The 27,285-nt window shown below is 38.7% G+C and overlaps 1 protein-coding gene across 1 annotated transcript in view; it reads left to right on the forward strand.

Moving 5' to 3' along the window:
- The window catches only part of LOC145277040 (protocadherin Fat 4-like), a 1,076,063-nt gene that overhangs the window by 292,524 nt on the left and 756,254 nt on the right, over positions 1-27,285 (forward strand). The window contains exon 3 of the mRNA XM_080128674.1: positions 14,165-14,301. Within this exon, the coding sequence (XP_079984800.1) occupies positions 14,165-14,301 (137 nt within the window). The remainder of the gene's footprint in view (positions 1-14,164; positions 14,302-27,285) is intronic.

Below are 27,285 nucleotides of genomic sequence, written 5' to 3' on the forward strand. Positions count from 1 at the left end.
CATTATAAAGAAAAAGTTCACGGCTGAATTGAGGAGCTTTCCGCCGCTCCCCTCAAGCCGCACCAGCGAATCGACCTGCTGCGCAACCATGTAATCCCGAAACTTCTCCACGGCTTCGTGTTGGGGAACATTCACGGCAACGTCATAAAAGCCATAGACATTATAATTAGGGGTGGAATACGTCGATGGCTCAGGCTTCCGAAAGACTGTCCGGTCGGCTTTTTTCATGCTGCCACCTCGGACTGAGGGCTTAGCCTGCCTGCATTGGCAGTGTCGGTCCCCCTGATGAGGTAGCGCAGGTACGAGAAGCTGTTCGCCGCGGCGACCTCGGGAGTTGTCAGAGAATCTGTCCGGAGTCTGTCTTTTCGAACAGTGCTCAATCTGGTTAACCGCCCTGTGAAAGTATGCGGGAAGGTGGTGAGAGATAAGAGAGAAGCTGAAACGGAGTGGGCCTCAGTCCTCCATCAATCTCTTGATGGTCCGTGGACCCGCTTACCAGGTGAAGCATTCCCCGGTGGTACTAACCTATCGACGCCTGCTCTACCCGTCTAGTAGTATGGAACTCGCTTCTCTGAGGCTTTCCCGGAGGGACATGAGAGACATTTCGTTCCTAGTGATGGTGGGATCGCTGAAGTGTTACGACACGTACATGTGTGGTAAGTGAAACCAGCCATCATTGTAGGAGCTACCTGATGAGGACGTCGTGCCTCCGTCTGCGCCGCTGTGCTGAAAGTCAATGATGGTGAACCTTGCGCCTCCCTACACTAATGTATTCAATATATAAAAGTTTCAGTTTCTAATATACCTAAACTACTGTATTCAATATATAATTTTTTCAATTTCTAATATACCTAAACTACTGTATTCAATATATATTTTTTTCAATTTCTAATATACCTAAACTACTGTATTCAATATATAAAAGTTTCAGTGCCTTATATACCTAAATTAATCTATTAAATATATAGTTTGAAGTATACTTAAGAAATGTATTCAATATAGAATTTTTAGATTCTAATACAACTAAACTAATGTATTCAATATATATTTTTTTCAATTTCTAATATACCTAAACTACTGTATTCAATATATAAAAGTTTCAGTGCCTTATATACCTAAATTAATCTATTAAATATATACAGTTTGAAGTATACTTAAGAAATGTATTCAATATAGAATTTTTAGATTCTAATACAACTAAACTAATGTATTCAATATATAATTTTTTCAATTTCTAATATACCTAAACTACTGTATTCAATATATAAAAGTTTCAGTGTCTTATATACCTAAATTAATCTATTAAATATATACAGTTTGAAGTATACTTAAGAAATGTATTCAATATAGAATTTTTAGATTCTAATACAACTAAACTAATGTATTCAATATATAATTTTTTCAATTTCTAATATACCTAAACTACTGTATTCAATATATAAAAGTTTCAGTGCCTTATATACCTAAATTAATCTATTAAATATATACAGTTTGAAGTATACTTAAGAAATGTATTCAATATAGAATTTTTAGATTCTAATACAACTAAACTAATGTATTCAATATATAATTTTTTCAATTTCTAATATACCTAAACTACTGTATTCAATATATAAAAGTTTCAGTGCCTTATATACCTAAATTAATCTATTAAATATATACAGTTTGAAGTATACATAAGAAATGTATTCAATATAGAATTTTTAGATTCTAATACAACTAAACTAATGTATTCAATATATAATTTTTTCAATTTCTAATATACCTAAACTACTGTATTCAATATATAAAAGTTTCAGTGCTTATATACCTAAATTAATCTATTAAATATATACAGTTTGAAGTATACTTAAGAAATGTATTCAATATAGAATTTTTAGATTCTAATACAACTAAACTAATGTATTCAATATATAATTTTTTCAATTTCTAATATACCTAAACTACTGTATTCAATATATAAAAGTTTCAGTGCCTTATATACCTAAATTAATCTATTAAATATATACAGTTTGAAATATACTTAAGAAATGTATTCAATATAGAATTTTTAGATTCTAATACAACTAAACTAATGTATTCAATATATAAATTTGTCAGGTTCTTATATATCTAAATAAATATATTAAATATATAATTTTCTGCAGTTTCTAATATACCTTAACTAATGTATTCAATATATAAATTTTTTAGTGTCTAATATACTTAATGTATTCAAAATATAATGTTTTCAGTTTTTAATATACCTAAATTAATGTATTCAATATTTAATTTTTTCAGTTTCTAATACATCTGAACTGATGTATTCAATATATAAATTTTGACGTTTCTAATATACCTAAACTAATGTATTCAATATATAAATGTTTATTTTATCATATACTTACGCTGATGTATTCAATATATGAATTTTTTAGGGTCTAATATACTTAATGTATTCAAAATATAATTTTTCAGTTGTTAATATACCTAAATTAATGTATTCAATATATAATTTGTTCAGCTTCTAATACACCTAAATTAATGTATTCAATGTATAAATGTTTATTTTATCGTATACCTAGACTGATGTATTCAACGTATAAATTTCTCAGTTTCTAATAGACCTAAACTAATGTATTTGATATATAAATGTTTATTTTATCATATACCTAAACTAATGCATTACATATATAAATTTTTCAGTTTCTAATACAACTAAACTGATGTATTCAATATATAAAGTTTTCAGTTTCTAATAGACCTAAACTAATGTATTCAATATATAAATGTTTATTTTATCATATACCTAAACTAATGCCTTACATATATAAATTTTTCAGTTTCTAATACAACTAAACTGATGTATTCAATATATAAAGTTTTCAGTTTCTAATATACCTAAATTAATGTATTCAATATATAAATATTTCAGTTTATAATATACCTAAACTAATGCATTCAATATATAAATTGTTCAGTATCTAATACACCTAAACTAATATATTCAATATATAAATTTTTCAGTTTCTAATACACCTAAACTAATGAATTCAATATATTTTTTTTCTAATATACCTAAAATAATGTATTCACTATTTAATTTTTTTCAGTTTATAATACATCTAAACTAATGTATTCAATATATAATATTTCAGTTTCTAATATACCTAAACGTATGTATTCAATGAATAATTTTTTCAGTTTCTAATACACCTAATCTAATGTATTCAATATATAAAGTTTTCAGTTTCTAATATACCAAAATTAATGTATTCAATATATAAACCTTTCAGTTTCTAATATACCTAACCTAATATATTCAATATATAATATTTTCAGTGTCTAATATACCTAAACTATTGTATTTAATATATAAATTATTATTTTTCTAATATACCTAAACAGATGGATTCAATATATGAATTTTTCAGTTTCTGATATACCTGACCTAATTTATTCAATAAACACATGTTTTAAGTTTTATTATACCTAAACTAATTTATGCAATATATAAATTTTTCAGTTTCTAATACACCTAAACTAATGTATTCAATACATAAATTTTTCAGTTTCTAATATACTTAAACTAATGTATTCAATATATCATTTTTTTAGTTTTTAATATAAATAACCTAATATAAGCAATATATAAAATTTTCAATGTCTAATATATCTAAACTAATGCATTCAATATATGTTTGCAGTTTCTGATATACCTAAACTTATGTATTGAATATATATTTTTTGTTAGCTAATATACCTTAACTAAGTATGCAATACATAAATTTTCAGTTTGTAATATACCTAAACTAATGTATTCAATATATAAATTTTGCAGTTTGTAATATACTTAAAATAATGTATTCAATATGTACATGTTTCAGTTTTTAATATGCCTAACCTAATATATTCAATATATAAAATTTTCAGTATCTAATATACCTAAACTAATGTATCTAATATATAAATTTCTCAGTTTCTAATATATCTAAACTAATGCATTCAATATACAAATATTTCATTTCCTAATATACCTAAATTAATGCATTCAATATATATTTTTTTCAGTTTCTAATATATCTTAACTAATGTATTCAATATATGAAATTTTCATTTTCTAATATACCTAAACTAATGTATTCAAAATATTTTCGGGGTTTTTAATATACCTAAACTAATGTATTCAATATATAAATTGTTCAGTTTCTAATACATCTAAACTAATATATTCAATATATAATTTTTTCAATTTCTAATATGCCTAAACTAATGTATCCAATATATACATTTTTCACTTTCTTAATATACCTAAACTAATTTTTAAATATGTATTTTTTTTTGTTTCTAATATACCTAAACTAATGTTTATAATATATGAAGTTTTCGGTTTCTAATATACCTAAACTAGTGTATTCAATATATAAAGTTTTTAGTTGATAAATTTCCTTGGGGTAACCAACCAAAAAACACAATTTTTAGTTTCTAACTTGCTTTAACTAACCCACCCGAAAATACAATTTAAGTAAATAAAAAAGAGAAATACGAATTATTTGCGTCCTTAAATAAGTGTGTTACTGAATATGGGGGGAGAGGGCTTATTACAAAATACATACGGTTTTCGGGCTTTTTCTTTTCGGTCTGCATTTATCTTGTGCTATGAAAAGACGTTTGCTTTAAAAGCGTATTGAATATAATATAATATTGTAATACCCTATTTTTACAAGACTCAATATGGAATGCAACTGACAATTTCGGCCAAGGTCTGAGGATGGTAAATTATGTGAAGCTTTTTTTCGTCGGAATGACGATTTTTTTAGTAATGACTGAAAATAGTTGTTGAACCAGAAAAAGGTTCGTTTACTATTACGGAAACTAGAGACAGCCAAGAATAACAAGTTTGGGGATTTTCTATTACTACGTAAAATATAGGAATTATCTTTCGCCGAGACGATGGAACTTCTTACAGCACTATTTAGCCCAAAAATCCTTTATTCCATAAGCGTTGGCCATGTCTGGATTTGCAGAAGAATGACGAAGATCATTTCAAATGTTTCGTATTAAATATTTACAAGCAATTTTTTTATATGCACATAATACGACATGAAATAAAATTAAATACAAAGCCCGAGTGTGCTTGGCGGAGACTGGAAATATTAAAGAAGCGTTGCAAAAATATGTGACTATGAAAATTCATGATAAAGAAATAAAAAATAAACTAAATTCTTGTTCAGACCTTTCGATATTAAATTTGAAGACCTGGAAAAATTGAATAAACCCACGATAGTGAGAACATGCAAGACAGCAAACGCTGTTAACCTACGCAAATTATCTTCGAACATGAATATTGAGCAAACGTCACACTATTGGGAAACACGAAAAAATTAGAAGCTTAGGTATTAAGGAATAGCACTAACCTACTGGGCTCGGAATGGATTCATAAATTTTTAATCATGGAACCAGCTGATCAATAATTTTTGCAAAACAAAAATAAGTTCAACAGATGTCGATGGCTTGAAAAACAAATTAAAAATAAATTTTTCTTGTCCCAGGCCACGAAAAGCCAAACAGAAGACGCAAACAAACTGATATTGTTTTAGACCGAATAAAAGTAGCTCTTCCCTAACGAGAAAAGTGCCTAGACATAAACCATGAAAGCAATATCAGTCCTAAAGTGATGACAGCCTCGCCAACCGACCCCAGTGGGAGATTTTTCTCGTCGTTTTCATTTGCTGTATTAATATTTTTCTCCGACTTTGTCAGGTCTTCGAGTACACTAGCTTTTATTTTTATTCATTTTAATCAGAATCTATTTCCGAACAGGGGAGTGTGACAAAGTCAACGTAAGAGGTAAAAAATCATTTCGTGTGTAAAGGGACGTAGTCGCGTGGTTAAAATTGAATTTTGGCTAAGCTTCAGAGTGTCTCTTACCTCTCTTTTTCATTCAATCAGATGCGATGGCGCTGACTTTGTAATCTACGAAAAGCCTATTTACAGGTGCGAGTTGATGAGACGTTGTGGCCGTTCCAGACAGTTTGGTTCCAGGGGCAGAGGTACTGCCTTACACGCCTTGGCTTCGGCCTAAATGTGGCACCACAGATCATGAAGACTATTGTCAACACAGTATTGTCCCAAGAAAAGCCCATGAGGGACTCAACGTCAGCTTACATTGATGACGTATACGTCAATGAAGATGTACAGTCTGCGTCGTGTGTCAAAGAAAAGTTGGCTCAGTTTGGTCTGGAATGCAAGAATCCCGAACGTTTAAGGGAAGGAGCACGTGTATTGGGATTGGATGTTTATGAAGAGGATGGCACCCTACAATGGAGGCGTGGCAGTGAAATTCCAAGCATCCCCAACCTCGTTACAAGGCGGACCGTTTTTTCTTGGTGTGGAAAACTTGTTGGTCACTTACCGGTCTGTGGCTGGCTCCGCGCAGCTGTTGGTGTGATTAAACGCAGAGCAAATTTAACAACCACGGGTTGGGATGACATATCCGATGATGTCCTACTAACTCTGATGATTAAAGAGACACTGGAGAGAGTGAACAAGAAGGACCCTGCCTGTGGGCGGTGGTGTGTTAACGGAGACAACGTAGGTGTGTGGGTTGATGCCAGTTCTTTGGCGTTGGGAGTATCGTTGGAGCAAGGAGGAAACGTGTTCGAGGATGCGTGTTGGCTGCGGCCCGTAACAGATTCTCAGCATATCAACCTGGCAGAGCTGGACGCTGTTGTAAAGGGGGTAAATCTGGCCCTGCAGTGGCAGTCTAAAAAGTTGACCTTGTACACAGATTCTCTCTGTGTCTACCACTGGGTGTCTGACACACTTTCAGGACGGACACGAATCCGTACCAAGGCAGCAAGCGAAATGTTAATACGGAGAAGGCTAGACACGCTAAAAAACCTGGTATCTGAGTATGGGCTATCACTGAGCGTCACTCTGGTGCCATCACATTGTAATCGTGCTGACCAACTGACCCGTGTACCTCACAAATGGTATGAAGCCGCGAAGATGGGAATGGAGATTACTGCTCGATCTTGTGCAGTTGCAATCGACCCATGTCAAATACAAAAAATTCATGCACAGAGCGGACATCCGGGTATCAAGAGGACCCTTTATTTTGTGAGGCGTGCATACCCAGCAGTGACCAAGATGGATGTCAGACAGATCGTCAGAAATTGTGAGGCTTGCCAGTCTATTGATCCTGCACCAGAGCGATGGCAGAAGGGTCGCTTGGAAGTTGAGAGTGTGTGGCAGCGGCTGGCCATGGATATTACCCATTACAGTGGCAAGCCCTGTCTAACTCTCATTGATTGCGGGCCTACGAGATTTGCGGTGTGGCGGCAGATGACCAGACAGGATTCAGCAAATGTTGTTCGCCACCTATCATCCATTTTTTTTGAGCGAGGTGCGCCGGAAGAGCTCCTGACTGACAATGATGCAGCGTTTTGTAGCCAGCAAGTCCGGCAGTTGTTAGATGAGTGGGGCGTCCGTCTACGGTTGCGATGTGCGCATGTGCCATCAGGAAATGGCATTGCTGAAAGAAGCCATCGCAGCATCAAGAAAATTGCTGCCAGGAAGCGATGTACTATTGCGGAAGCAACATATTGGTACAACATTACGCCAAAGGACGGGACGTCCCCTTCAACCGCACCTGCGAATGCTATTTACACGTACCGAGTCGGAGTGAAGGGAATCAACACTACGCAGACAACCGACAAGGGAACATATAACAGATATGAAGTGGGAGATCCAGTGTGGGTGCGGCCTCCAGGAAATCGGTGCACCGACAAGTTTAAGCGAGGACACATATCTGGAGTGATTAGCCAGCAGTCTGTTTTGGTCGATGGAACCCCACGACATGTGCGAGATCTTCGCCCAGCTACCGAGGTGCGTCATACAACTACAGAAGAAAGCAGTGAAGCGTCTAGCGATGAGCTGCCGATGCACGGATTCAGTGAGCCCCTTCCAGAGACTGATAGCGATACTTCATCTGATGAGGCGGAACCAGATCCAGAGCCCGAATCTGAAACAGTGAATGTACCTCTTCGCAGAAGCACGCGCACTAAAAGGCCACCCCCCCAGTGCTCTCTATGTGATCATCAGATCAGGGGGGAGTGTAACGTGCATCCAGGAGATAAGCGCCCGCGTGTTTGCGTGTTGTGTGGGTACGTGGGAGAGACGGATGAGGGGAAAAAGACTTACCTCGAGACCAGCTCAGCGTTACCGACCAAAAATAGAAAAGAGGACCAAGATGGCGACCGCCGTCTTTTGTAAAGTATGATGTCTCGCAAAGTCACACGAATTCTCGGAATATGCAAATTTAGCCGGCCTAGAACGACGATAAAAGCGGGTGAGGGGAAAGACGTGGGGGAGTGACGATTGAGTTGGCTGGGGAATCGTGTGGCTGTTGCTTCTTGTGCCGTGTTGAGGATATCTTACCGTGTTAAAGAGAGAGTCGGGCGCCATCTTGAATTTTTCCTTACATTTTTTTCTTACATATCTCAGAGTAAAGAAGTTTTTCACTAATAAAGTCCTATAAGCGTTTTAAAAAATGATGATCAAGTGGTTGTGTATGCTAAACACATCGAAGGATTGGCTGTCGTGTGAATGTATGAAGAGGACTCTATGATCTGACGAAACAAGTTGTTGTAATAGATTTTATATGTAACAGTGCAGCACGTGCTCGGTGTTTTAAAGATGGGAATCTATGAAATGATACCACCTCCATTGACATTAGTGAGTAAGATATTTAAGAATCCTACAAAAAAGCAGCCGATGTCAAAAGAGAAGAAAATAAACAAAGAATTGATATAGTAACATTACGGTAGTAATTAGGTTGTTTAGACAGAAAAATTTTATCGATACGTAAAGTTCTGTTTTAAAAAAATAAAAATATTTGCTTTACACAGATTTCAGGAATGTAACTTTTTTTTACATGGGGATCACCACTTATCAAGACCCGTAAGCCACTCGGGGATAAGGGTTATTTTGTGTACAATAATCAATGGGATAATATCGTAGTAATAGTTGGTATTGGAGATTTGATAAAGCGTCTTACTTAAGGCGGACGATTGATTAGGAATTTGTTTATGTTGGACTTAAAGACATCAATGTTGTAGTCAGGTTGGAAACAAGCAAATGGAAGAGAATTCCACAGGCGTGCACTTCTCAGAAAAAAGCTATGTTCATGGAATCTACATTTTGATTTAGGCACAGATAAGGAGTGGGGGAAATTATTAACAGTGGTTTAAGCTAGACCGGTGTTTATCATGAAGGATTGGCGAGGGGGGACCAGGGATTGGAGCTCGGATGAGCACTTGCCATGGAAATAACGATAAAACAAAGACAGGCTCGCAACGTCTCTGCTGTAGGAGAGAGGTTGCAGGGAAGAGAAGAGAGCATCCCCCACTAAGCCACGAAGTCTATTTTGTACTTTGTCAATGCAGTATAGGCTGTTTTTGAAGCTCCAGCCCAGTTGTGGCAGCAGTACTCCATCTTTGGACGTACTTGGCTTTTATACAGATAGAGAATTGCATCAGTAGTGAGATATTTTCTGGAGCGGTAGAAGGATCCTACCATTTTCCCAGCGGCCTGGGCAACAGACTTTATATACGTGTTCCATTTCAGATCAGGGGTAAAGGTCAAACACAGGAGCTTGTCAAAACATGAAGCCTCCCCAAGACGAGAGCCATCCATTTCAATTGATGCTAGATGAAGAACAGAGCGTTGATGATGTAAAGTTAGGAGCTTGGTTTTAGATGCATTAGAAGTAACCAGCCATCTCTTCCCCCACTGAACCACGCGCTCAAGATCAGAGAAGAGGGGATCAGAGAGAGCTTAGTCATTTACAGCCTTTGATGTGTTGCCGTAGATGGTCGTGTCATCAGCATAGATGTCAACGAATGAATTTAGTATGTGTTTTGGGAGATCATTGATGTAGTTCAGGAAGAGAGTTGGGTCCAACATGGACCCCTGGGGGACTTCAGCATTAATACTGTTGGCCCCTGATTTCTGCCCATCAACCACTATACTTATGAACCTATACGAGAGAAATTATTTAATTATTGAGAAAACATTTCCAGTTATACCGTAGCTGGAAATCTTGTGACGTAGGCCCTTATGCCAAACCTTATCGAAGGCATTTCATATGTCAAGAGCAATTGCCCTAGAAAGGAAGCCTTTGTCGAATGACTCACTAATCCTATGAGATATAACTGTTAGCACATCAGCTGTAGATCTAGCAGAACGGAAACCATATTGCATGGCAATAAGGAGGTTATTTCTGCTGAGGTGGTTGACTACTTCTTTATTTAATATGAATTCCAGTAACTTACTTATAACACACAAGAGACTTATTTGTCTGTACTGAGAGGGGGATGATTTATCACCTGAGTTCTTAAATACAGGACATACTGACGAGGATTTCCAGAGTGTTGGAAAGCACTTCTCCTTAAGGCAACGTTTAAACAGTTTTGTAAGTATGGGGGCAAGTTCTGGTCGAAGCTTTTTCAACACTATAATTGGAATGCCGTCTGGGCCAGTTGCTTTACTAGAATCAAGGTTTTTTATTAGTTTGGCGACCTCGTGAGCAGATATTTGTATTTTGGATAGGGTTTTGTCTGTTGTAGGAGGAAATACGGAGAGTTGATGCCCTTCGTCGTAGAGGGTATAGTTAGCTGCAAAGTTCTTGGCGAATAGTTTGGCCTGGTCTGATGCTGATGAGATGAGCTCAGGTCCATTGATGATGGTTGGGATGGAACGCACGCTTCTGTTCAGGATCCTGTTTGCTATTTGCCAAAACTGTTGGAAAACAAGCCGCTGCTCAGCTACTTTGGATTTGACGGACTGAGCATATAGCTCTCTTGCATTTTTATTACTCTTTTACAGTGGTTGCTGGCGGTCCTGAAGGCAGCTTTAGGCTCATTACATCTATTACGTTGGTAGCTATGGAAAAAGTGATTTCTGTGAGCAATGGCAGCGGCACATTCTGGCGAGAACCATAGCTGGCTGTTAGGTTTTTGTTGGAATTTTTGGATGGTATGAATCGGTCTATGCCTACAGTTAACCATTCGGTAAGATCTGATACTATAGAGCTTACATCCTTTTTAAACATGGAATGAAGAGGTAGATCAGATATGAATGTATGGAAGCTATCCCAGTCAGCCATAGAGTATCGATATACAGTACGGTGGAGAGGTATATCTGAAGACTTATTACATTTCATTTTTATCTTAACTCTTAACTGATACAACTTTGTGATCGGAGGATTCCAGAGGAGATCGGACGGAACATGAACATAGCTCAGGAGAAGTTGTGAGAAAAAGGTCTAGAAGGCTTGCATACTGACCAGTAGTATCGGGCACACGGGTGGGTTCATGAACAATCTGAGTGAAGTCATAGGCACTGGAAAAATCATGACAGAACCTCCCCTCATCATCTGTCTTATTTGAGTGGGTCAGCCATTCCACATTATGGACATTGAAGTCACCGCAAATGTGAATGGTAGCCGAAGGATGAGGTCAATTTTCTCAGATACACTTTTAAGGACAGTAACCCGGCTGTTGTGGGGGCGATAGAGGGCAAATATGAATGCGGTGGTGTAAGCAAGTGCAACCCGGAAGCACATATAAGGTAAATTAGGGTCTTCTCTGGAGATATCTCTACCACACGGGAAGCCATCTTGAATATAGGCGCATATTCTATGCCCATGGCGATCTTGGGGGTCAGATTTAGATATTAAGTTAGAGTATCCTTTTATTATGAACTCATCTAGGGAAGTGGTCGGCCCTATGCTAGTTTCGCTTAAAAAGAGTAAGTCTGGTTTCGTCTCCTGTAATTGTGTTTCAACCTCTGGAATGTTGAAACATAGACCGCTGATGTTGGAGAAGGATACATGGTAGTATAGGTCTACGTTGAAGGATGGGGTTCTAGGTTTATTCGTTTGGTTTTTTTTTAGAAATTTCAGGTTGAGTTTTTTCGGTTTGTGGAACAGGTCGACAGACTTGGTTAGAGTAGGTCAGAGAGGGAAAGTAAGAGAGAGAAAGCGAGGATTTTTTGTAGCACATGATAAGGTAAAGCCGTAACAATTACCCACTAGTATGGCATCGAGAGGCCTCACCAGAAACTACTGCATGGTCGAGACTCCATTCACCAAATAGCAATACAGCAGTCCCAGTACTTTACACCTGCTAATAGGACAGCCTCCTTAGTGGTTAACCAAGGTTCGGATCCCTGACTATCAGGTGGGTAACGTCAGCCCAGATGAAAAGTTTACCTCCAGCACCCTTACTAGTGACGTAGCCATAAGGATAGACATAGAAACAGAAAAATTTCCGACATCTCCGGCTATTGTTCACGAAGTATTACCGACCTGGAAAGCGGCTTTTTCTCCACCCTTTGTCAGAAAAATCACTCATTGGAAATGAGGACTGAGGGACAAAAAAGGAGAAGCGAGAGTTACTGGAGCTACCGATAACACAACCACAGTGTATTATCTACTCTCCATTAAAAAAAAGCAATAAATAAATAGAGAAAAAAATAAAATAAAAATGTAAGGACTTATTAATATCTACTTAATATAAGTCTGTTACTCCGTTCTCAGTTTAGGAGAATATTTAAAAATAATCTTCACTTACATAATTATGCGTAAATATATTTTCCCCCTTTTAGGCTTCATCTAACCTCAATAGAGAATGATTTGGTCATTCTAGCTTTACCTTTATACGATACCGTAATGGAACTTTTAATTTGTGAGGTCGGTTTTTTTTGTTGTATTTATTTACTTTAGAAAAACCCGTTTAAAAGCTGGTTAAGAGTAGAGCAATTTGGCTTGTGTACTAAATTTAGACTGGTTAAGAAATAATGCATACTGCTGAGAAAAAACATTTTCCAGTGTTTAGTTAATAGTGCAGAATATAATTTGGAAAAAAAAAGACAAAAAGAGCAAAAGAAAGACAAGTGCAGTTGAAATTTTCAGAAATTTAGTCAAACATTGAGAAAAAAAAATGAATAGAAAATAATGTCTGCAATACATAAGGTTTTGCGATATCAAGACAGGTGGATTTCAAAATTATAGATAGAAAATGGCATAACTTAGCTTTGGAAGAGTTTGACCGCGAGGTCTCGACTTCATATCGAGGAAGAGGGAGGAGCTAGTCGTTCTAACTGGTTTATGCCGGGTTACTTAAGGGGTAGTGTTGAGGGGTAGGGGGTGGCATCTTGGGTTCTGTATTTTTATTTATTTTATTTTTAATTAAACAATGCTTTTGTTTTATTTTGTTTTTGTTGGCTTTAACTACCTCGAGCATTTTAGCTTATATAAGTCTGTTCTCAGTTTAGGAGAATATTTGAAAATAATCTTTCCCTTACATAGTTATGCGTAAATATTTTTTTCTTAGTGGATGATATGCCATTCTGATAGTTTTCACTCAGAATGTTATTAAGCAGTTTAGGTATCTAGCAGACAAAAATAATAACACATGGATTTAGGGGAAAACAGTAGGTAATGCGTTTTGATTGTTTGGTTACGTGAGTGATGACGTAATGAATTTTGGATTTACACGTAGGAATTTACTTAAATCAGTTTGTTATAGGAGTTGGCAATCAGAGGTCAAGAAAGACGGCCAACGAATCGTGACAGACCCAATCAAGGGTGTCGTGCTTTATTCAACGGGAAACAACGCTATTAAAATCCATTCTAAAAACTAATAAAAAAACAATAGAATTCACGTTTTAAATTAAAATATTAGTGAAACAGAATGACATATATTATTGAAATGTACTTAACACCGAAAGGATAAAACTTTGCATTTCACGAGGCCGCTAAACTATTTTAATCTAAAGATGTATTTTAATGCATCAAAATATTCGTGATTGTGGGGAGATGATGGTGGCTTTCTGAATAACGATTTCCCCTGAAACTTGGATGTGTTAAGTTCGAATGAAGTCCATTCCAAAGTAACTCATTCACTTAGGACTGTGGCAACATTCTGTTGTTCCTCCTTGTAAGTGTTTGATGGCTTTCAAAAAGACTTCTTACCAGAAAGATATCGGGAAAAAGAAGGCAAACTTGGTTTCTCTTATTATCTGTTTTATTCAAAATATATGAATAAGTATTCGTAGATTGTGTTTTATCTTTTGTGTGAATATCTATGTCTAATTTGATATTATCTTTACTTCGTAGGAACGGTGATACGTCGATTCGAAGTTCCAAAAGAAGACAACCTACGCATCGTTCTCGATGAGGGTGATACGCAATATCTGAAATACGACAACAAAAAACAAGTGCTTCTTGTTAATGAAGTGCTCAAGACTCGACTGGTAAGTTTTACTCTGATCTTATTGCTAAATATTTACTGGGCAATGCCGAAGGTGTGCTAGTCGACGATTTTTACGATTATTAAAACCTAAATGTTTTTTTAGCTAAAATACGTTTTAAAATAATCAAAATATTTAGAATAACTTCTTATTTACATAAATTTAGGAATGAAACATACACTTTAAAAATAATATCATTGTAGTGAAGTAGAAAAAAAAAGAAATAAAAAATATATATAAGCCACAGCTGTTCCTTCCAAAAGGTCGAGCTCTTCAACGTCCAAAAATAATTCACCGTCATAAAAAGAATTCACCGTCACTTCTTCCAACTGTCGTTTCACTCTCTGCGCTCTTCACACCTGCTTTAAAAAGTACCGTTTATATGCTGCCCATTGCTCCACTTATGCAAATTGACTATCAACCAGAGCCATCTAGTTTTCCATTTCTCCAAACAGCCAATTTGCAAAAGGGGGCAACTCAAACCACACGCCCCCTTGATCTACACGATCATCACATGTCAACCCATCACGTAGTCGCTCGACCAACATGGCGGCCGTCTCTCTCGCTGCGATCTCCGCGGAGCCTCTTCGTGAACGTCGCTACTTGGCTAAACGTCGCTGTCTTCCTCTGATGACACCACTACCGGTCGCACATCAAGGATGTGTCGAGGGATGCCGTCGATAGATACATTGTTCGAAGACTGGACACTTGTTACAATGCCCCTCCCCCAGCGTGTGGTAAAGCGAGCATCAGGCGGTTTGATCCATACTTCCTCTCCCACTCGCACAGTCGCTCGCTTCTCGCCTTCCTCCGCGGGTACCTGTGCAGTTCGGGGATGTCGGCACTCGTATTTGAAGACTGCCCTCTGCGGCACTGGCTCCACTTTTTGCCCTGACTTTGGAGCCATATTATACCACAAGACAGCTTCTCTCGGCAAAATCTGGCCCCTTTCAGCTATAGCCTTAATGGTCCTGTGATGCCGCTCCACAATTCCGTTTCCGCCTGGTCTATATGCAGCCCTGAAATAGCGCCGCACTCCCCACTTATCCAACACATTCTCCATGGCAGCTGAGCGAAAGGCAGTTCCATTGTCCATTAGCACTTCCGTCACTGGACCCCTCTCCAAAAACACCTCTTCCAAGACCTTTGCAATTTCACCTGCATTTTCCGCCTTGATTTCCCTCCAAATGGCTACTCTTCCTGGTCCACAGTCGACCATTGACAGATACGGCCTCTGTCGATAGTGCGTTACGTCTATCGCCAACCTGCCCCAGTTCTCTGCGACCTGAACCTCACCAGCTTCGTGTCTACTCGGTGCAGGGTCGATTGATTGACACCGGCTTCATCTCTCAACCACTGTCCTAACGGCCTCCTTTGTGATTCTGGGTTCCACCTTCCTGGCCAAGTATAAGGTTCTATCCACTCCAAAATGGTGCATGTCATGCAAATCCTTCAGAGTGTCTTCATTCAAACAACATATTGCAACAGCCGCCTCATTCGGCGCCTTTGGCACCCTCGTCATCACATCTGCTCTGTTCTTCGCTGAAAGAACGATAGTGACCCTAAGTGTAAGATCAAATTCCCTAATCAGCTCCCTTAACATCATCAATCGACGCTTTACTAGCATCTCGGCAGCGCCTTTCGTCTTCACCCTCCTTTCTCCTGTAGCTTCGGACTGGATCCAAGAGAACACAGTGGCTGAGTCGGTCCTCACCTCAACATTCTGTAGCCCCCATTTAAGGCTAAGTTGATGCCCTTCATAACCGCATCCAGTTCCGCCACATTTATGTGAGCCACGTCGTCCTTCTTCCGCAACCAAGCAGCATCTTCTGCAGTAACACCACCTATCTCCAAGGTGACCCCCACTGCTATACAGCTTGCATCACGCCACACAACACCTTCTGCACTGTTGGGTACATGGCAAACACCTCTCACTGGATCCTCCCTCTTCACCTCTTCAATAATCTCTCTCATAATGTCCACAGTCTCTTTATCAACTCCATCCTCCCACTTCGCTCCACTAGCTAGCCTTTTGATATAACTAAATGCAGTCCGTAGCCATCCTGCAATAGGGTAATGACCCACCAGTCTTCCGCATATTGAGAAGAGTTCTCGCCTGCTCAATTTTTCCGACACCTCCGGGATCTCATTTCCCCTCCGGAACACTAACCGTTCTGTCTGGTCCTTTCTTAGTTGGAGCCCTAACACAGCTCCTCCCTCCAACGATTCCGGGTGTTTTGCAATTAGCCCAAAGCTGTTGAGGTTTGTTACTACGTCCTCCGCAGTTGTTACCGTCTCATCCACCAAAATATCATCAATGTAGGAACTGGTGGCTCTTCTGACTGCGTCCTCCTTGCTTAGCACCGTTCTGAGGATCGCTGCCATGATTTTTGGTGCAGAATTCAGGCCCAAAACCCAACCTAGTCAGGCAGTACGTTTGGCCCTTGTATCTGACTAGCTGGTATTTCCAGAATTCCTGTGAAATGTGGATCTGCAGGTATGCAGATTTTAAATCCACAATGGTCGCAGCCTTCTGAATCTGCCTCCACTCTCGCATGGTCTCTCCGCACACGTCCATCACATCGCCTCCCGTGTGACATGCAACGTGTACGTTCAGCTCCCTGAAGTCCAGTACTGGCCGAACTTTTTGTTTTGTGGGCTGAACAACATTAACTGCAACACACCTTCCACCTTCTCCGTCCATGGTCTTAAAATCCCCTCTGAGATCCATCGGTCCACCTCCTTCTCAAATTCAACTCTTGTGCCTCCTCGCAACGTATGCTCGTAGCATTCCACTATGTTGTTCAGTATGGGAGGTTCTCCCTTCCATGCCCACTTGACTGTCCATTTCTTAACATCAAAGTGTGCAGAGAAATCTCGGTCCTCTATCGTGAAACTTTTGTCTAACCTGGCCGTTCCTGTGACACCTTTTTCGAATTGCACACCTGCAGCCCCTTGATGTCCTCCAAATCTCACGGAGTTCCTATGTACCGTAACACCCCCTAGTCGAGCAATTGCGTCCATCCCTAGCACCACATCGACACCCGTGACAATTTTGCTAATAACAATCGCCTGGATTGTTAGGGACATCCCACGTACCATCAACCGAACGATACTTGTGCCATTGCACTTCACCTCTCTGCCGTCAACTGCCGTAATGCTGCTGGTTCCCTTGCATGTGTCAATCATGTCTTTGGTGACAATTGTTGAAGTACAGCCCGTGTTGACAAGAGCTTTTGCACTTCGTCCATTAAGGGTCACCAATACTTGTGGTGACATACCCTGAAGCGCCTTCATTGAATAAGTGGGGTAGCCACTGGCGCAGTGGTTTCCCTGGGGACAGAATCTGCTGATGTGGCCGACTTCCCCACAGCGATAACACGTGACTTCTGGCTTTGGCTCCCTGCACTCCCTCGCATATGGGGGCCTTGGCATCGGTAGCATCTGCCAGAGAACCTGAGTCTCTGCCACAGTCCTCTCTGCTTTTCGTCCTTCACAACCTCCTGCTGCAGTTTACTTCGTTGAGCGACAGCTACGTTTCCCTGCTCACTCTCTTTTTTCCTGGCCAGCACCCTAGCCTGTGTAATCAACTCCGCCACCTCCATAGTATTTACACCGGGCAGTTGCTGCAGAGCTATAGAAATATGGTTCGGGAAGCCAGTGATAAAGGCCATCTTAACCATTTGTCGACGGTCTCCTCCATTGAATCCAGATATAGGGCCAGAGCATTACCATCAAGATACAGCGGTATCAAGCTTGCTATATCCGCGATGTCCCGCAATTTAGCGACAAGTTTAACCTTGGTCAGCCAGGTTATAACATCTCCCTCTCCAGAGAACGTCTTAAGCATTTCACTGCTGATCCTCTTTGCTTCCATAGTCCCCGCCCAAATAGCTTGTAGTGAAGTAGAAAAAAAGGAAATAAAAAATATATATATAAGCCACAGCTGTTCCTTCCAAAAGGTCGAGCTCTTCAACGTCCAAAAATAATTCACCGCCATAAAAAGAATTCCCCGTCACTTCTTCCAACCGTCGTTTCACTCTCTACGCTCTTCACCCCTGCTTTTAAAAAAGTACCGTTTATATGCTGCCCATTTCTCCACTTATGCAAATTGACTATCAACCAGAGCCATCTAGTTTTCCATTTCTCCAAACAGCCAATTTGCAAAGGGGGACAACTCAAACCACAATCATATACTTAACAACTTAGAAATAATGGCATGTAAAAAAAGACCAAGTGAGTAGCTTTATAACGTATACTAATGAGGTTATTTAGAAAGATTGATCTTTTTGATATACGTGGAAATTAGTTAGTGTTCAGAGTTTGAAAGAAATGAACAGTGACGGTCCTACAGATCGTGATGGCTCCGAGTAGAAGTGGTCAGAAGTGGCGATAGTCAAAATCAGCGTTACAACTTTCCAAGAGGGGTAAGACTCTGGAATAAAAAATAGCCGATAATAAAACGTAAGGCTCTGTTGTTAGGATGAATCAGTTTTGCAGTTTCCTGTCAGACAAGACCAAATATTGACCAGATATGTTTCCGATTAACCAAATGTTGAAACTCCAAATGAGTATTATTCGTTATTTGCGTTGTTTAAGTACTTATTTATATACTTGTCTCGTCATGAACTGTATTTAAACTCTAGATTATACAATCAAAATGTTGTATGGTTATAGACGAACACATGGATATATACACGTCATATACACACGCATATAACCATACACAAACGTTCATACATGATTTACATCCGCCGATGTTGTAAAGAACTCCACAGCACAACATTATATTTATTTTGTGTTTCGTTGACCTTTTTTATATTAAATCGTTTTTAGTATTTAGATTATTATAACTATTGTCACTGTTGTGGATGTTATTGGTACGACATTTTGGCCGGTGTAATCTCCGACCTTCTTTACGAGCGTCTTGTTGAATCTATAGGGAATTATCATTTATTCACGAGATAGACTTTTTCTCGTACCGGTAATACTAGCCTGTTTTTATTATTGTTCGCCCCCTAATAAAGCAATTCGCCACTTGGACTTGTTAAGGACTACAATTTTGAAGCAAGTCTGCTGTGGAAGACCAGAACAGTGTCGTAGATGATAATTATCAGAAGATTTCGAACTATTTTATTTCCATTGCTTTACGATGAACTGCACGCTGCGAAAGTTATGAAACAAACAGATACAGACAGAAAAAAATAAAGTACGGTTCGTAAATAGTGATGGAACGCTAAATATTTTTAAACGGCGTCAAAGATTTAGTAAAATCCTGTTAAGGATTACTGTATTGGCCCTAGGAAAATCCAACAAGAATAATCTGAACAATCGGGTTCGGTAAAAAAGAATATATTGTAAAAGAAAGTGAATACAAAAAAAAAAGTTGTCGGCATTTTCTGATTGACAGTTTCTAGCCTCGCGTTAGGTCGGGATATTTCTGGTATTTACCTCTCCTCCATCGAGAGTGGATGTGACACAAGGTCGGAAGGTGGGAAAATGGCTCAACACCCAAAACAAGTAACGCTAGCCCTGCAAAAAATAAGTCTGAATAACTCTGTAGGCATTCTTCGGTGAGGGCGCCGCAAACACAAAGCGATAAACTTGCCCCTCCCGAAAGCCAAGCCGTGCGTAAGTGGACCGTCTAGGGATACCAAGATCAGTGTATCAGTCTGACAGCAAAAAAGCTATAGAAATGAGCCAGTTTTTGCGGGAACCTTTTGACGTCACAGTCGCGATAAATACCCACTAGAGTATCAAACTCGGGATTTTTATTACAAGAGTCTGTTTATATTATTTGGCTTGTTCGGGTAATTATTCTAATCTTGGGTGTTATTAGCACAAGGTTTTGGCCGTTGAAACCTACAACCTTCATCGGATGTTAAATCCATGTTTTTTTTTATTTCCAATTAAGGAAAAGGGTTAAATTCTGTATGGAAAGAAATATGACCGTAGTTTTGGGGGTGTGTCCGTAAATTATAAAAACCGACAATTCTCAGAGATCACTAGGGCACCTCTTAAGACTTTCTTATGATTCCAACTTTTAGCTTAATCCTATGTAAATTGTCAATATTAGTGAAAAATATATTTTACGATACCGTGGATAGACAACTTAGCTATGTTTTCGTATTTTTGCAAGAGAGACGGTTAAAAAAAAATCGTTTGTTTCGGGGGTAATTATTTCTCTTGGGTTGGGTGTATTTTTTTGTTATTTTCTCTTTTTCCCCAATATAAATTTGTAATTAATCGATTCAAAGTGTGGTTAAATCCAATACTTGGACGGCTTAAGATGTTGTTGCTATTCATCATATGTGCTGCTTCCTTGAGGTTCCTAATCCTCTATCTTTCTTCTATATCTAGTATTTTAACATCATCTCATCTTCTCTCCATATATGGTCTGCTAGGGCTGATGTTTCGATTTCTTCGCGTATGACAGCTTTTCGGTGTTCTTATCGTCTTAGTTCGAGGTGGCGGCATGTTTCAACTTTAAAGAGTTTTCCACATTTACATGGAATTTAAAAAACGCAGTTGTTTTTTCATAAGTTTTTCGAGGGGGGTACTCGCACAAAATTCTTTCGGAGTATTCACTTGCTCCTAAATACTGTCCTAATATCATATTGACTGCATATTTTTTATATCTTTCAGATAGGTCTTTCGAGTATGGTGTGCAGATTCTAGTAGGTTTTTAGCTGGTGTCCTTTGGGTTTTGATCAGGATTTTATGGATCTGACGTCATGCTCTCTAGGTAGTTATTTCTGCGGAGGATTGTTATTACATTTGCTATCTTTTCTTGATATGTAGTGTTGATATTACATATTATCCTATAAAGTATCATCGTTGCTGTTATCTAATCCAGAGTGTTTCTATTTGGATAATTGAAAAAACGTTATTTGAAGAAGACTATGATAAAAACATGTACCAAAGATTCTATGAGAAAACTGACGACTCAATTTTTTAATACGGGTTTGAGAAAAGGCCCACTTAAATTTATACATCGGATACAAGTATAATACCTGCTTTTGCACGTATGCGTATTAAAGTTATTTTGTATGACGTAAACGGTTTTGTAATCGTGTTTTTAGTTTCAGACCGAGTAAATACAGCATTCATGTGGGAAGCTGATGAGTCTGGATATAAAATCTCATGTTTCTCGTTTGACATTGTTTATCCGCCTATTTTCACATTTTGTACAAGCAACGCATTGTGACTCATTCTGAAATCGGTTTCCGATATTTTCTCCTTTTAGATTATACACCGTTACTATTAACGGAAATCACGTGACTGCCTCCAAAATAAAGACATCCGAACAGGTTCAGCCTGATACCAGCTCATATTATATTTAAAAATAAATGATTATATCGAATTATTTATTAATTATTAAACAAATTCATGATACACAACTTTGTTGCATACATTTACGTTCAATTATATCAGTCGAAAGAAATGTTCAGTTATTAATCAATGGTATTTTGGGAATAAAATAAAATATCGTTTTTGAATTTTTTTTAGATGAGGATTGCTTATTCGTATTATTTGAAATGTTAACAATACAATGTAGTACTTACCAACAAAACAAACGCCCACGTGTTTGTGCCTTGTATAGGCATGCGCGACAACAAAACTTGGATTTTTATAAGCGGAAGTCTCGAGGTTGTCAGGAATCTACAGGCGCATGCGCAAGAGAAGAGATTGAGATAGTGGTATAAAAGGCAGGTCGAGTGAGACGGTTGTTGTTGTTGTTGTTGTCATTGGATGTTACAGTGACGCGTGCGTTAGCAGGTGATTAAGAGGCTGGGTTTTTTGTGTGTCAAGTCGCGCACCTCGATGAAGATCATATAAGTCGTGCACCTTGGTGAAGGTGAAGGTCATATACAATTCTCATCTTGAGTGTTATTTTAACAAAGTAACGTGTAAAAGAAAAAAATCATGACTAAGATCTGTGTATATGAGATCCTATCTAAATGTGGAAAACTATGCACATGTCATCCACTAAAAGTACGGTTAGAAGAACATCGTGAAGCCGTAATGCGTCTGAGATTGAAAAGTCGGGTATGGCTGATCATATCTGGACGGGGAAAGAAAACCATCTACTATTATGGGACGAAATAAAAAAAACGAAAGAACGGTAGAGAATAAGACGACTCAAAGAAGCAGCACATATAATGGACGACAATCAATTACCTAGTATAAAATTTAACACGATATGGGAACCGTTATTTATAAATAATAGGTAATACATATAGCAATAAGTAAAACAATAACAATGTATATATATATATATATATATATATATATATATATATATATATATATATATATATTAATATCGAGTAACAATAAATAGTACAAGCACAAATCGACAGTAATACTTGAAAACGGAAGTCACAGAATCTTTGAGAACATGGATAACAAACAGATAAACCTATCCAAGCAAGAATAATGAATGTCCAGATAGTAAACAAAAAGGAAACATCCTGTTACATCGTATATTTCGCCGTTCCAGCAGACCACAGAGTGAATGTTAAGGAGATTATGACCCGTGTACCCAACACTTACGGTCAGTATGTAAGTATCCTAGACCTTTTTTTACAACTTGCCCTGATCTATTTTCATCCTCCGTTCTGTCTCAACTGGGATCTTCCGCCCACTCAGTTGTATCCGTTAAGATAAAACGAAATGTAATAAGTCCTCAGACGTACCTCTCCATTGTACAGTATATCGATGCACATGGCTGACAAGGATCATTTCAATAGATTTATATATATATATATATATATATATATATATATATATATATATAAATGCATTACATGTTTTTTGTTGTTTTTTTTATTACATTTTCGCCCCAAACAAGGCACATTGCAACTTTGGTGTAGGGGGCTACTATCAGGGGCAACAACTACTGGGGTACTATGTAGAGATTTGGGCAGCAAGATGTTGGTTCACGTTGCACTTGAACTTTTGCATGTCAGTATAGTTGGGGAAGCAGTGACCTGGAATGGAATTCCAAAGTCTAGCGGTTCTGGGGAAGAAACTAACGAAGTAGAAAGATCTTTTACATCTAGGGATCTCTACTGTGTGGGGGTGGGATTTTGTAGCTTCTTGTGTCTGTCGAGGGTGTTCACGTCGTGGAGGCACAAGTGCTTGCAGTTCGTCAGAGCAATTAAAATGCTTGTAGAAAAGGCAGAGGGATGCAACGTTTCGTCGATGGGACAGAGGCTGAAGCTTAGATGCCAGTTTAGGGCCTATCAGATTTGCGACTCTCTTTTGAACCCTGTCAAGGAGCGAGAGACTAGTAGCAGATGCACCAGCCCAAATATGACAGCAATACTCCATACATGGGCGAATGGTTGCCTTATAGCGGTACAGGATACTTTCGGGTGTTAGTAGTTTTCTAGCACGGTAGAGAGAGCCCACCTTCCTTGCAGCGGCCCTGGCAATGCCCTCGATGTAATTGTTCCAACTCATGTTTCCTGTGAACGTTAGGCCAAGGAGCTTGAAAGATGTACTCTCAGATAAAGAGTCGTTGGCCATTGCTATAGGTGGTAGAGAAGGTTTCTTGTAATTATTGAATGAAACCAGTTTAGTCTTGGCGGCATTGAACGTGGCCATCCATTTTTGTCCCCATTCCACTACTGATTGGAGGTCATCCTCTAGTGTTTCTGCCATTACTTTAGATATATGTTCATTTGTTTTCCTGTCGTGCCTGCTATAGATTGTGGTGTCATCAGCATATATATCCATCTCAGAGGCAATTTTGTCGGGGAGGTCATTTATGAAGATCAGGAATAGCAGAGGTCCAAGGATAGATCCCTGGGGCACTCCCGCATTTATATCATATTGTTTAGATGTACGACCGTCGAGGACAAGCTGGATTTTTCTCTTATCTAAGAAGGATTTAATTATGTTAAGTATTCTACCAGTGATACCGTATGATCTAATCTTCCTGAGGAGACCCTCATGCCATACGCTGTCAAAAGCCTTAGATATATCTAGAGCTACCGCTCTGTCCTCTCCCGCTTTGTCCAGTGAATGGTATATGCGATCAGAGATTACAGTGAGGATGTCTGCTGTGGAAAGGGCTTGTCTAAATCCATATTGTTGGTCGGTCAGAAGTTTAGCATCTGTAAGGTGCTGGACTAGAGCATGGTTAATTAAGGTCTAAAATATTTTGGAAAAAAGTGGGAGGAGGCTAATAGGGGGATAATTTAATGGGTCAGTTCTTTCGCCAGAATTCCTGAATACTGGTACCACAGAAGCAGTTTTCCAACAGCCCGGAAAGCAAGAGTCATTAAGGCATTTGTTGTAGAGTTTGGAGAGAACTGGAGCTACTTCGGCTGAGCACTTTTTTAATAGCACAGCTGGGATGAGATCGGGTACACATGCTTTTGAAGTGTCAAGGTTTTTTATGATAGCATGCACCTGAGCAGGGGTGATTTTCAGATCGTCTAGCGTGGCGTCTGCCCGCAGAGGAAATTGAGGTAGGGGGTAGTTGGAAGGGTCCAGTGTGGAGTTTGAGGCAAACCGACTGGCAAGCATATTAGCCTTTTTGGTTGCTGAGGAGACAACCTCGTGATTGTTGGTTAGTGGGGGAATTGTTGATTGCCCATTATTTACTACACTGTTGTAGATTTTCCAGAAGTCACGAGTTCCTAGTTTTTGTGCTTCGATGCGTTTTTTAGTGGTTTCCGTAAATTCCTTCTTAGCTGTTGCTATTTCTTTCTTAACGTTACTTCTAGCTTCTATGTACTTCTGCCTGTTTGAACTGGACTTATGTCGGTTAAACCTGCGGTATGCATGCTGCCTTTTAGCAATGGCAGTTGCGCAAGTCGACGTAAACCATTGGGGAGAGTGGGGCTTACTATAGAATTTCCGCATGGGAACATGCGCTTAGATTGCAGTTTTGAACCAGTCAGTGGTCTCGTTTGCACACTGTTCAGCAGGAAGAGAAAAAATATTTCCCCATGGGGCGTCTCTGATAAGATCTCTGATGGCTTCCCAGTCAGCCTTTTTATAATATCTCGTTGTTTTGAGCACTGGCACTTCAGTTTTGGGTCTAATGTTTAGGGCGATTTCAACCATTATCACTGCATGATCAGCGTTCCCAAGTGGGCTGTCGGCTTTCGTTGCATAATCATCAGGAACTGTGGTCAAAAACAGATCTAAAAGTGATGCGTGTGGTTCTTCCTGATCAGGGAAACGGGTTGGAAAAGTAACAATTTGTGATAGGGAGTGAGATATAGAGAAGCTATGAGTTGCGCTGCCCGCTGCATCTGTGTGAGTAGAGAATCCAAGCCAGTTTTTGTGATGGACATTAAAGTCACCAAATACATGTACTTGGGCGCTAGCGTCGAAGGAGAGTGCTGTGTCTATGCTGTCAGATACTTTTTTATTATGGTGCAGTCTTGGGTCGAGGGAGAGCAGTAGAGAAAGTAAAAGATGTTTAAAAAGAATGTGTCCTCTATAGTGTCAGACCTGATGGAATGGTTACTTATAAGTAGAGACTGTTTTATACCCTTCGCAATAATCCAGCAAAAACCTAACAGCCGGTCGTGGTTTTCCTCAGAATGTGCTGCTGCCATAACTTTTTCCATTGCTTCCCACGTTGTATATGTACTGAGACTAAAACCGCTTTCAGGACTGTCAGCAACGTCTGTAAAAAATAATAAAATACGCGAGAGGGTTGTATTCTCAGTCCGTTAAGTCACAAGTAGCTGAGAAGCGACCTAATTCCCAGCAGTATAGAAAATAGGATCCTAAACAGAAGTTTGTGCTCTATCCCATCAATCATCAATAGACTTGAGGTAATCTCGTCAGAATCAGACAAAGCTAAACTTTTTGCCAAGAACTTTGCAGCTAATTCTACCCTATGCAATCAAGGCCGCCCCCCCAGTATTTCCTCCTGTACTTGAGATCACACTATGTGGCATACAAATATCTTTGCGTGATGCTGCTAAGCTAATCAGAAACTATTATTCTAATAAGGCAACTGAACCTGATGGCATTCCAATTATAGTGTTATAGCTTCAACCTAAACTAGCCCCAATACTTACAAAACTATTCAACCGTTGTCTTTAGGAAAATTGCTTCCCATCACCTGGAAAAACCACATTAGTATACCTGTATTTAAGAATTCAGGTGATCGGTCAACTTTCTCTTAGTACAAACCAATAAGTCTCCTGTGTGTCACGAGTAAGTTGCTGAAATCTGTGTTAAATCGAGAAGTAGCTTACTACCTCAAAAAATAACCTCCTTAGTGAATATAAAATGGTTTCTGTTCTGCTAGATCTACAACAGATGTACTAACAGTTATGTCCATCCTGGGCCTAACTCTATTCTTGGTCTACATCAATGATCTCCCAAGTCACACCCTAAGATCATTCGTAGATATTTGTGCTGACGACACTACCATCTATAGCAACACTTACAAGCAGGTAAATGGCCAAATTTTCTCTAATTCACGTCCTTCTTATCTGAGCACGTGATACAATGTGAGAAAACAGCTGGTTAATTTTAATGCATCTAAAACCAAGATTCTATACATCATCAACACTCTGATCCCCGTCTGGCATCAATTGAAATTGATGGCTCCTATTTTGGGGAGGTTCCATGTTTTGGGAAGCTTCTGGGTCAAATTCTTTACTCATGATCTGAAATGAAACACGTACATCAAATCCATTGCCAACGTCGTGGAAAAATGTTGGGATCATTCTACCGCTCCAATAGCTATCACACTGATGATGCTATTCTCTACCTACAATGAGAGCCAGATACGTCAAAAGATGAAGTACAGTTGCCATACCTGGGAAAGATCTGATAGAAAGAACTTATCCTGCCTTGATAGAGTTTAAAATAGACTTCGTAGCCTGGTAGTGAGAAATGAATGGTAAACATATGTTGCGATAACGCAAATTTATTTGTATCAAAATTTTCGAGATGGATAATATTAGATATCTAGATTGACTTATTGTTACCCAGACTTCAGGA

Source organism: Euprymna scolopes, chromosome 5 (assembly GCF_053919585.1).
Source record: "Euprymna scolopes isolate OS-2025 chromosome 5, ASM5391958v1, whole genome shotgun sequence".
Lineage (NCBI taxonomy): Eukaryota > Metazoa > Mollusca > Cephalopoda > Sepiida > Sepiolidae > Euprymna > Euprymna scolopes.